General features: G+C 38.2%; 1 protein-coding gene across 12 annotated transcripts in view; it reads left to right on the forward strand.

The window, feature by feature from the left end:
- Positions 1-13,639, forward strand: part of lrrfip1b (leucine rich repeat (in FLII) interacting protein 1b) — a 36,827-nt gene continuing 23,188 nt past the window's right edge. For 5 of the 12 annotated variants that reach the window (XM_082136862.1, XM_082136861.1, XM_082136865.1 and 2 more), the window contains exon 1: positions 2-622. In XM_082136862.1, coding sequence (XP_081992988.1) covers positions 533-622 — 90 coding nt within the window. In that variant the 5' untranslated portion in view covers positions 2-532. Of the gene's footprint in view, positions 623-13,639 lie in introns of all 12 variants that reach the window. The other 7 variants (XM_082136854.1, XM_082136858.1, XM_082136859.1 and 4 more) reach the window with 3 other exon arrangements.

Here is a 13,639-nt window from a genome sequence, read left to right on the forward strand (position 1 = left end):
CTGAAATCAGACCGTGTGCCATTGGGCTGCTTTATATTCTCATCCTCATAGGGCCGCTCATCATCCGGGTTCGCTTTGCCCTAGAAACAAATGCAGCTCTGGACCGACAACTTTATTCTTCATTCGTTTGGTTTGACGTTACACCCAACGAACGTAGGAAGGACTATTAAGGGATGACCGGTTATATTCACAGGAGTGTAGATGGTCTATCGTGTTCGTGGCGTATCAGCAAACTGTCATCTTCCGTCCTATCCGTGATGTTTTGACATATCGATGTGTCGTTTGAATGTGCAACAGGCTCCCGCCATATATTCATGCGGTTTATGGAGACGATGGGTCATCAAAGGGAGGATGCGTCCTAGTGCTCTACATTGTTTTACTTGTGGTTACAATATAGCCGTTTATTAATGTTGTTCACTCACGACCATGACTCTTTGAATAGTGATCTTTGATCTGCACACAACTGAACAGCACTTCAGTTTGGCGAGGTCATTTGTGTCGAGGTTTGTGCCAGAGTATAAGGGAATTTAAAATGGCAACTCAAGTTACGGGGAGGAAAAGAATTCCCAACCGGGAGAAACTATCGGCGGAGGATGATGCGCTCAGTCAAATAGCTCGAGAGGTAAGACAGATGAACAGCATTTCACGTGGTACAGCTCTATCACGCTGCGCAAAATGTCGTCCTTTTACAAGTGCTGGAGTTCTTCAAATTTAGTCTTAACTGGAATCCCAAACGATCTTGCTGAATTATACGGTTTTGTCGGTTGTGCTGTGTGCTGTCCCTTTTTTTCCCGCATGCAGTACGGAAAAATGAGCACGGATACGATGACGCTTGTCCTTTCATAATGTGAATGGGAAACATTGCACCCCTCCCCTCCCAATTATTAGGCGCTTGTGAATGACAAAAAACACACATTATTCGTCGCAGTCTGAATCGAGGCATTGTTGCTAGCATGACCTACATGATTGCACGATAGGTAGACAAGCATTTCCCCTATACAAATAGCGCTAGTGCAGTTGAGCAACAGCATCATCATGTTTGGATACTTGCACAGATGCGTGACGTCATGAAGCGAAGATCAAACGAAAATGCTGAGAGAAGGTCCCAGACTGCTGACGTCAGAAACTACTCTGATGCGGCACATCACACCCAGTAAATGGCCCAAATAACCTTAGGGATATATTTTAAAATACACAGAGCTCAAATCGTGCTTAACACTTAAATACTCTGCCATATGTGATCCTACTTCGTCCTCTTGTCGTTTGGCTTTCAGTTTGTAATGAAAAGCAGACACTAGATTTATTTCTTTTCTGAGAGGAAAATGTGGGTTATAAATTCAGAAAATAAATGGTGCAGGGATTTAGTAAAGTTTGCTAATTTTACTTATACTCATAAAGTATTATCTAGCCTATTACACATTTTATTATATCAATTATTTATCATAAACAGTTAATGGATGTTGTTATAATTAAGTCATCTTATTTCTAATGTTTCAAAAGATGTTACATATTAAAAGTCATATATATCTGTGTTTCATGAGTTCACACCTACAAATGATTAGATGTATGCGAAGAGTATGCGTATTTTGGCGTGCTGTCCGGGGGAGGGCTCCGAGCTCGGAATGTATCCCGAACCCAGAGTGCCCCCCGTATCTCTCGTTAGGATAGTAACCAGGCGAGTGTGAGGACACAGAGTTGTGGAGGGATGCAGAAAAAAAAACTGTCAAGGAACATAGGTTAGTCAGCTACGTATTCATACAGTAGGCCTCTCATGCTGATTGGATAGATCATTTGAACGTTCTCCTCCCGAACTTTGTTAATAAAACATAATTTTGTGTCACTTAGTTCTTTACAAAAATATTCAGGTTTTCAGGTTCACCTAAAAACCTCTGTGACCTTTTGGATCAACTGACCACATCTGGAAAGCATTTCCTCACTGAAGAATCCACACATCTTCACAATTTTCCCCACCACACTTCTTTCTTCTAATTGACATTGACCATACCTTGATGCTTAGCTGGTGCCCTTAATAGGAAAAATCTTTCGATGTAGTATGGAAATGAATCAGGGATTTTTAGTGTATAAAAATAGCTCCAGTTAAGGGATGGAAAAAGTAATGATGCTTTGCATCATTTGCCCTCTGGTCCTTTTGTTCTTGTAAAACTCTGTACCCACCCTCTTTTAAACTTACCATCCCTCTAACAGGATGAATATGTCCCTGTAGAGTAGAATAAACTCTACATCCGCAAATGTTTTTACTTTCTTTTTGATCCTCTTTCTCATTGAAACTGCACAATCAGCCATTGCCTGAGGCAGGGAGAACTGAGTCGAAGTTAAAGGAATAGTTAAAAACAATTAAAATGTTGTCATTATTTTCACAATTTCATGCCATTCCAAACCCCTATGACTTTCCTTCTTCTGTTTAACACAAAAGTTGATTTTCTTTTTAACTGGCTGCTGTTTTCAATATAGTGACAATAAATGACAAATGTTTCTAACAGGCTCAACAAAAATGTACCATAAAAGTATTGTCAATGTTGTCCATATGATTTGTGACTTCTTTTCCATTAACAGGGAGAAATTTAAGTTGTCACACTGAAAACTTTACCGCCTGCCTGTCCAATTCATGAACAATTAAGTTGATTAAATGCACTTGGGTTTGTGCTTTCTGGAACTAAAATGATTGAAAAACTGTGCACTTAGGCTGATCTTTTCAGTGATTCATTTGATCCAGCTCACAAAATCTAACACATTCATGGGTCATAGCCGATTTGTGCCACACAGGAGGAAAAAAATCTGAATTGTGTCACTTGAACCATGTTATGTAAATGTGGTGTTAGACAGCTCTGTTTAGGCATGAATTAGGTGTGCAGTCTGATATGGTGTTATTATCACACTGTGCCACTCAGACAGCTATGTAGCACTTACAAGGTTCATCTGTGATAAGTATAATCTACATCTCTGCCATCTGAGCTGTTTTTATACACTAGGCATTAGGGAACAGCAAAACTCTGTAGAAACTTGATCACTTTTCTTATTTGTTCGCAGATGCGTTTTGGATTGGGGTGTAGACTTTGTTTCAATGTGGCGCTAGTTAGTTTTTGCCATGATGGTCATGTGAAAGTCTTATAAAGTCTTTCCCACCCATTTTATAGTTGATGCAATGTTTTAGCCTAAACAATGCTTGTTATATTGTCCTAATATATTTTTGGCTTCTTCTCAGCATGTTTCTGAGCTTAAACTGCTCACTCTGTTTTATTGTACAGTGATGGTTTGGTCTGCTCATCACAATACAGGAATAATGGAGACATGTTTTGATACAGCGTAGATGACAATAAAGCCATATATACCAGCCTCCTACGTTTCTGCTGCTGCATCAGAAGAGGTAGTAGTCCAGTGTGATGGCTACATACCGTCATGTTGTAGATAAGACCGCATCTGTATTGCAAATCCCTCCACGTTGCTGTTGTTGTTGTTTTTGGAGTATGCAATGCAATGTCATAAAAACCAAAGCAGATATTACGGAAAACAAAAGAGCACCAGAGGACACATATTGGATCTGAACAGTTGCAATACACAGTGTGGACAGTCAATGATTTTGATTCCAATCGGATACACAAATAATCGGATTTGGACTGACAGTATGAACATTGCCAAAGGTCCTTTATTGGGCCCAGGGGATAGGGGTCCACCCATACAATTTGACTGCAATGATAGCTGATGTCTCAATTAAACAGAAAAGCCAGTGCAGAAACAAAACTTTTTTTCTGGAAATTTGCTGCACTTACCTGAATGTTAGTATTGTTTTTATTGACATTCCCCCAAAATCATTAAATTATTATTATTATTATATAAATTTAAATTATGAGCCCCAATGAATTCTGATGTTTTTTTGTGGTACTCATATTATGGATCCAGCAGAATGGAGAGAATTTGAGAATTAATTGAATGCAATCTGAACTCCATGATGACCTCCTTCCAAGTGAAATATCTTTACTGTGTCTTAGTTGCACAGAAGCAGAAATCACATCTCATGATCCAAATTTAACATCTACCTCAGTCACAGCATGTGGAGTCCATTGGAACTTTGGACTCCATTCACATTCGACTCTTTTTCCACTTACTGCCCTTGTATTTTCCAATTCCTGAGACAGGAAGCAGAAAGCCTTCAAGGCTGTACGTCTTAGGCTTTGTTCCAAATGGCACTCTTGATATGTACTTATGGTGTTGCAGACCTGCCATGGCTCGTGTGCCTGTGAGACAGTAGAACATCCCATTGGATATTTTAGGGATTTCGCGACCGCCCACTTTGCAGAAGCACTAATGCAGGCTCCAGCAAAACTTTACTGGACAGTTTATGCGACATAACGTCACCAAAGTGTGGATTTTGAAGTAGACCGCAAAGGTTAAGCATGACATTTGGGACCTTGTGAAGGCTTTTGACAGTTAATAATGCAAAAAGGTTGTGATTTAAACTCTCTACATTGCAAGTAAATCACACACATATGCGACTAAATAATGTCTATCATTAGCTACTGGCTAAGTAGTTTAACATAGTTTCTCTCTCTGTCTCCATGTCTTTACAGCACAGTGAGTGCACTATTCCTATTCACAATGTATTTGACACACTCCTGGCTTGGCTGCGAGTGCTCTGTGTTTCTCTCACACACAAGCAAAGAGAGAGAAAGCAAGAGAGTCTTATATACCACATACTAATGCACTACTACATAATATTCTTTCTTTTTTTCCTGTCAAAAAGATAGGAATTGTCATAATTTGTTATTATGAATCAGAATTATTCAGCCTTTAAAGTCACCATGAAATCAAAATTGAAGTTTTTTGGCTTTTGGTATGAATATGTTAGCCTTTACTGTTATCTATAAGCTAGTGTGACTGTGCTCAAAAACAATGACTCTTACTCAAAATAGAAAGTCTTTCACTTCCGCCAATATGGATCAATGATTTCACATTGCAATTCAGCTTCTCATCAAATTTTCTGTCCAATCGAATTCTCTCTAGAATCTGAAGCGTCCCGCCCCCTGCACTATAAGTAGACGCTGAAGCTGTGGCTAAAATCGGTCACTTGTTCACACATTTACTATTTTCTACATGGTGAATGGCACATAGTGCACTATTTAGGGGATAGGGAACAATTCAGACAGTGTAAACATTGGGGCGAATGAAGTCTGGTTCTACGTTAGTGTCACACAATCCTCCGTAGCGCACACAGTCTGCTCTGGTCCAGAGACATGATATCTCAGAGCGCATCGTATGCACGAGTCCGCGCAGACCACAAAACGGAAATCTGCACAGAATGCTGTATTTTAAAGCGATATGGATGAGATTAGGAGGAGAAACGGTTAGAGATTTGGAGGAAACTGCGACTTTACCAAGCACAATGGCTCTGGCCGAGCTGTGATAAACTAAACGCTATTGGCTATTTAAAAAAAGGGGTGGAGCTGTTAGATATGTCCTACCCTGTCTTCCTGTTTCAGTGGAAATTACAGGTGTGTTCGACATCAGCTGTGGCTGGATGTTACCGATCGGCGAGAGTTGCCGCGTACAGGAGGGGAGGAGCTGAAAACAGAGGCATGAAGCCAGACACTTTCTGCTTCCCGTAGTGACCGCTCACGTAGTGTTTGCATACTTTACCACCGCTGAATGCAATATTTGTCAAATACACAGACGTTTCAGATACGTTTCCATTGAATTCTTTATGTACTGCTAAATACAACGTATGTTTGTACAAGAATAAAGTTCAACATAAGCCTATACTATTTAAATACCAATGTAGTGGGGTCTACTTTTTTTAATAAGTTTTATTTTGATGAACATGACACAATGTAACAAAAATTGCTTTTACTGTTATAAAAAAACAGATTTGTGAACATTAGTGGAACTAAAGGTGATTGAATAAACATGAAACACATGTGATCGTTGTCATGTGGTGGATTCGGCCAATCGTGGAACAGTTGTCGTCATCAGAGCTTGTGCAGCCGCTCTTGAAAAGCTACGCAGAATGAATCAGCCGGCTGCCTTAGAATCGCTCCCGCGGTACATTGATGGCATACGTCACAGTCACGTGGCATCGGCGCTGTCTCAAGTCGGACACAATTTCTAACCGGCATGCACTGCTTAAAGTCAGCCGCTGATCGGTCTTCGCAGGCCGCGCTGTATGAAGTCGAACAAGCCTTACATCAACACATTGAATAATGCTGAGTGTTTCAAGTGGCGGGAATAATGCGCAAGCAGCAATCTTATTGGCTAGCGCTCATCGCGTTTTGAACGAATGTAGACAACATTATTCATGAGCCCAGCAGCATATCAGACCTTTTATATCGTAGTAGAATTAGTAATAGTTGTAGTATTTTATTAGGATTATTGTTCGTTTTTTATAGAAATACTGAATTACCAATAATGTCAAGCATTGCTACCTGCCCATAAGAAAATGACTAGCCAATGGCAATTCTATTGCCAAGGTGTGCATAGAGGGTTGGTTTGTGGAGGGAAAAGTGTGGGTTTTGCCTTATGAGGTGAAGAGAATTTAGCTGACCTAGTAGTAGAAGTGTATTTAGCCCCTGCCTCACTGCAGCAACAGATTGGCCTGCCACCACCCACTGACCTGCATTCTTTAAGCCTCTCCACAACATCCTGTGTTAATCGCCCCTCTAGGAGCTTCAATACTGTGCATCATTTTGGCCGCTTTCATTCAACTCCTCAGACAACTAAAATGTATTCCCTTTCAGGGCTACTGATGACAGTTTCCAGTGTAAAGTGCCAGGAATGCAGAGGCAGTTATTCTGTTAGTCATGCAGGGTCATATATCAGCATATTCTGCTCTCTGTGGTGCAGTGGAAGGCAAAGCTGATGTTGTAGGCCATTGCGAGTGTGCATGTTAGGGGGGTTGCAGTAAGCCTGCGATTAAGTTGCTGGGTAGACCGAGGTGAGGAGCAGACAGGAAGTGATGCTTTATGGGCCTGCATTGCGCTCTAAGAGCAGATTAGTCTGGAGCTACTCTCCATGGCCGTCTAATCTTCTGCACTGTCACCTAGAAAACAAAAACAACTGATTCCCTATTATTATTATTATTGTGTTTTACATTTACTCAGAATCACTGTTAAACCAGTTTATCTGGCCAGTATCACATAATTGTTTAATCATTGTTTATTTGCACACTCTGTGTTGTTTCAGTACCAAATTAACCAACAGAATTATGCAAATCAGGTAATGCCACAAATACGCCAACAACTTTAGCGCCGAACGCAATTTGTACTGTGCAATTTTCCCTCTTGCAGGCCATTTCTGCAAATGTTGTGCTTGGTTGTGGAGGATCCAGACTACCATGCTAAACTAGCATGCTAAACTATACTATTATGATCCAGGCTCTGTAAAATGATGAAAGTGTAGTCAATGAATGCATGTCTGTATTGCCATAATACTCATCAATATCATGATCTGGTGAAAAAAAAAGAAAAAGAAAATGTAAACAAATATTTATCTTCTAAAATATTTACTGGTGGCTTTATACAAGCAATAATTGGGTAAATGACATGATGGCTATTTTTTTTATTTGAAATCTTTTAACTTATAAAAAAAAAAAAAAAAATGCAATTCATTCAAAAACTGACGAATGAATCTTCATTAAAATTCTTAAAAAGAAAACCTTGTGAATATTCCATATTAATTATTTATTATAATTTCTTTTACGATTGTTTAACAAAAATAATTTCTGCTTATTAATATTTGAAAAACTTTACTAAATGATGTTTTATTAACAAAGTTCGGGAGGAGCAGGTTCAGATAATTAACCAAATTATGCACAGCTGGAGATTAATCAGTAATCAACTCAATGACAGAGTATAAATTCACAGCAGACCTATCTCTGTTCATTGAAAGTTTGTCAGCATCCCTCCTCCACCCCATCTCCTCACTTCCAGTTCCATCTACACTTACCACCTGGGGGGAGTACTCTGGGTTCGGGCCTAACTCCGAGCTCGGAGCCCTCCCCCCGGACAGCACGCCAAATACGCATAAACTTATTGTACTAATTATATGTAGATGTGAACTCGTGAAATCTACTGAATCAGCTTAATCAAAGTCAAGTGGTGCAACCACCATGCAGAAAAATACAGGGGAAAAAACATAGTAAATAGTTAAATAAAACCAATGAATTGTTATTGAGAGTACAACACGTACAAATATTTATTAATTTGCTCTGATTATTTTAATGATTTGCTTGTGTTTTCCTAACAAATTTCACTGACTGTTACAAACTGAATTGGTGATGCAAACACACACACACACACACACACACACACACACACACACACACACACACACACACACACACACACACACACACACACACACACACACACACACACATTTGTGATCTTGGTGAATTGTGAGTCAGCATACTTGATATTCAAATTAACCCCTCCGCAAGACTGTGGAGGAGGAGGAACGCTCTTGTTGTTTGTTCCATCAGTCCCTATGCAAAGTTCATTTTGCACTCTTGCTCTGAGCCACATATGTTAAATATGGCTGTGAGGTGCAGGCTTGTTTGCTTTGGAGGCTATTACTGTGTGTGCTCATGGTTCCAAAGACACCCAGAGTGTAAGTTAAAATGTGCTGGGCCAGAACCACAGCTGCCTATACTTCATTTCTGCCATGTGGACTGCATATCAAACTTAATAAATGTTTCCATGCTAGAAGTTCTATACAAAAGATCAAGAATATATTACAGTAAGGCTAGGTGATTTTGTTATAGGATTGTCTAATTGAAAGAGAGCTGAGCTGAGCTATTCTGAGCTGGTCTGCCCTGGAGCGGATTGTGAGGTGAAGTTAATTCACATGGGCCTGCCAAAGCATGAGTTTGATCTCAGATATTTAGGCGTTCCACTGCGGCAATTTGAATCAGTTTGACCTCTCTCCCTCCTTGGATCTCAGTGATGCAAATATATAGCCTACGCACAAACAAGTACACCATCCCAAGCACAGTCTATAGATTATGCCAAGTACAGACTTTACTTAAGTGCAAGTAAGTGCAAGTAGTTGAATCATTATTCCTTAATCTATGAAGATTAAACTCTTCTGAATACTAATTATGTGGTTGGATTATGATAGACATTTTGCTTCACAAAGCAACATTTTAAGCTGCAGTGTGTCAGATGTAGAATCGGGGCTCAAGACTGCACAAATAATTTTAGAACCAAAGGAATGTTTAGTTACAGAATCAATGGAGAAATTTTATGTACACACACTACTGATCCTGATTGTACTTGTGCCAGATAAATATTGATGCTGTGTAAGAAAATCGTTGCCTATTTGGGGGAAAAAAAAATAGTTGTATTACAGTCTTCATTTTGAATTATGGTTTAATGAGGTAGTCAGCTGTTCCTGTAAACTCAGTAATGGCTCTGAATGGTTCACTGGCTGAGTAAGTTGGATTCATACCGCTTACTTATGTGAGTTTTCCATTAAAAAAGAACAAATTCTCAAGAATCACTTGTCCTTGTCATTGTCATTGTGATATGTTTGCTCACTTTAAAGTTGTAACTGACTAATATATATATATATATATATATATATATATATATATATATATATATATATATATATATATATATATATATATATGATATGTGAATATGCGATCTGGGAAAACCCATCACATGGTGAAATTGTACCTATTACATTTATATTATTTTACCATATGAAAGCTGGATTCAAGCCCTTTCCAAATCTGTTTTTATTTCTTTCATTGTTTGTCGGTAACAAAAGTTATGATTTTCAGGAACGGAATTTTGAGAAAAACATGGTTTATTTAACTGTCACCGTCCTCCTAGCGGGACGCTTGCCGCTCTTTTATATATGGCCTTTTTCATATCAAATATTTTAGTAATCATCATAAATTAGGTATCATTCGGAAGCTTACAAACTCAAAATTCATCCTGTGAAAACCGTTTTGAAATTGGACGTTGTGTTATCATGGAAACAGTTCTCTAAATTATTTTAGCATTCTCCTCCCCTTGTGGGCGGTGTCAGTGTTCATATTACAAAATTCATTTATTTTATAATCAAAAACTAATCTTGACAAAACACATATCGTCGGAAAGGTCTGAATCTCAATGCTCCATATTTTGTGATAAAAGGGATATTTGGATATAAATGTATTAATTTGTTACAGGAGAAGGCATCAAAACAAAATTCAATGGAATGTGGGTTACATCAGCTAGCTATTTTGGGTACAGCATCTAAACAAAGTCTCATTGGAACTTACATTTTTGTGAAATCAACTTCAAATTTGGAACACAACTTGGTTAGACATGGCTTTGATTTTATATAAATTTTAGAGTAAAATAATTTTGGAAATATATATTTGATATAAAAAAAAATTATATTTAGTACAGTACATTTCATTTACAGTAAATTGAAACTTCCATAACTTTCTCATACTTTCATTTGAAGTGCTTTCACTTCACACAATAATCTGCTGTGGGTCTATATTCTTAAGCATTTTTGAATTACAACCATTTAAGTTTGGCTAGTGCATTTTCACATCTATTCTCAAAAAGACAGTTAAGGGTTAAAGAGAGGCAATGAAAATAAAAACACAACAGTCAAGTATCACAAGTAAAAGTCACTTTGCTGTGGTAAAATACTTATTTTAGTCACTGTACATGTAAAAGATACAAAATTATTACTTTGACCCCAAGGAACACACACCACTTACACAAACATTTTGAATATTAAGTGTAATGTTAAAATCTGTTCATCATGACATTGAATGTATTTCACTTATTTAACTCATTTTCTGTTTGTATAAGAGCCTTATTATAAGTTACATACTCTATTAACAATTTTTTTTAAATCCTCTAAAAAATAGATAAAGTCTATACAAATATTTAAGATCTATTCATATTAAAATTCAATTATTCTAATATTATTATGTTATTATATTATTATATTATCTGAACCACAGCTATTCACATTTATTGTCGAAATTAAACTTTAAAATGTATACACTCAATATACTAATTACAACTGCAAAAGACTATAAACGTAGGGAAATGTTCAGACATATAAACATTAACTGGGAATTCAAGGTTAGAATACAGTTAAATAAATATTACAGTTCAGACACCTACAGTTCAATTCCATAACCTTGACCCCGACCCCGACGGCATTTCACATGACTTCATCCTCAGACTCACTTGATTCACAATTGTTTAATGAAACCATCATTGTGTTTGCAAGCACATACAAACTCTTGGGCATCTCAGCTCAACTGCAGCTGGTATAGGTGGTAGTACCTGTGCTACATCTTCAATAATGGGATGGTCATCATCTGAAATAAAAAAGGAAGAATCAATAACGGTTAGACTATATTAAATGTTTTCAAAAATGTCTAAACTAGACATGCACTCCTAATAACCCTGACAATGCATCTGCTATTTCACCCAAGACCTGTAAAAACTTGTAGGACTATAACAACAAACTTGCAATATTATATGTGAGTTCACAGAGTTGATCTCTTTCCTTGCTCTGAAAGAATCTAGTTCCTTATGGTTCCATAGGGAGGCCTGTGGGGTCCTGACACAGCTGAGGAGGAAAGGAACATCTGTCATATTCTGCCACGCTCATGCTTGATCTAGGACAGGCACTCTGTCTTCTCCTGACAGAACCTCAAATCCCTCTAATAGCAGTGACTTGCAGTCTGTTTTTACAGAGCGGTATTTAACGAAACCAGAAACTGAACATTAAAGCTCAAAATATAGCTCCCCCAGTGTAGGAATCCAGCCAAAGAAGAAAAACGCAGATTGCAGTGACTGTATTTCTTTCTTCTCTTTGGTAGAGTGTATTTGCAAAAAGATTTAGTGCTTTAGAAATCATTCATGTATGACAGCTGCGACAATCAGTGAAGCTGGAGCCTTTCATAATTAAAGAAGCTTAATATTGCATTAGTAGTAATAATGTTATTTCACTACGATTTAGTTCTGCACTAATACATGAAACCAATAAAAATCACTGGTCTAAGAATGTACACAAGTCTGGTATGACTGATAAGGCACCAGTTTATCGCATACACATGTGTCTCATGCTGAGTCACTGATCAAAGGGTTTTAACCTGTGGAGATACTGGCATGTGCATGTGTTTAAACTGTTCATTATTGGTGCCGTATTTCAGTAGACATTATGGCTACTGTTTCTCAAACTGTGGTTGGGATCTCTTCTTGTTTCTTTATTAATATTGTCCATTAGAATCTTCAGCCTAATATTGCTTAACATACACTTGTTGACTAGCTGGGTTGTTCATTTTCTTTTACAAAATATGCTCATCATGATAACCACTGTGTCCACCTGGATTATTAACATGACTATACTATGGTAAAACTGAAAATGCACAAATTTTTTTATAAAATGACAGAAAGATTCTGAAAGGTTACTTCACAATACGGAGATCACATATTAGTGCATGGCTCTCTGGAACTCGATTTTGGTTGGGCACAATCCAGCAGTCTGATATTTCATAATATTTATTATCGTCCACTTATCTATAGGTAAAGGCCTTTACCCACCAACACAAATGTTTGGCACAAAAAATAGTGCAAATTTTGCATGGGCTTTGTCAGTATGAACCAGTGCGAATAAACGGCAGATGGTCGGAATAAAAATGCAAATTCACTCTCTGACAGTAGGTGGCGCTTATTAAATAACACCAAATAAAATAGTGCAGAGACAAGAGAGCCGGTTGCGGATTCTTTCTCTGCCATTCACTGTCGCTTAGCTAAATAATCTGTTCATTAGTGCCACCAAGGCATGTGCTGCATCCAAATATGCCTACTTACATACTACACTGTGGGTGAAAAACAGCATGTGAGCCGAGTAGCATGTACAAATCCATTTTGTTTATAAAACAATAAAGGCGAAAAGTACCCTAATTACCTACTTCCAGCGAGATTCTGAAGTGCATCCTATGGACACGCAACTGACACTGTAGGTCACATGTTAATTTTATTCATACTACACACATTCATACTTGGCTATATAGAACATACTTTTTTTATAGAACATAGACATGTCATGTGACCAAAAACACGAATGTCATTGGTTGGCCAGTTTTCTTAACAGTGCAATGGAAAAGATATTAGAACACTTCCGAATAAAAAAAAAAAAAGGTCACATTGACGCTATGCAATAGAGCATCACAGTCCCGCCCACAGCCCGAGAGCGCTTCGGTGCCGGAAGTAAATTTCCCATTCATTTCTCCCATTGACGTTTTCGAAAATCCGTATCTAAAGAGTTTTAGAGCATGTCTGAGGATAACCAACTACGGCTGAACTCATAGGCATACAACATATCATTTCGAGTGAAAAAACGGCGAGAAAATCCAAAAAAAGTCAAAGGTACAAGACTGTGTACATATTTTCATTTCCGAGCGAAGGAACTACTCATCCCATAAACCACCGCGCCTCACTGAAGTCGACTGAAGCCACAACCGCGAAAGAGCCTTTAGAGCGACTTTAAAATCTGACGACAGCCACGCGAACTTTTTCTTGTGCCGTTTATAGCAGTTCTTTCAGTAGTAATTGTGTAAATAGACTGGAAAGCATGGCTGGTGGTCCGCGGCTCACGG

The sequence above is a fragment of the Leuciscus leuciscus genome, assembly GCF_965113295.1.
Source record: "Leuciscus leuciscus genome assembly, chromosome: 14".
Classification (NCBI taxonomy): Eukaryota; Metazoa; Chordata; class Actinopteri; order Cypriniformes; family Leuciscidae; genus Leuciscus; species Leuciscus leuciscus.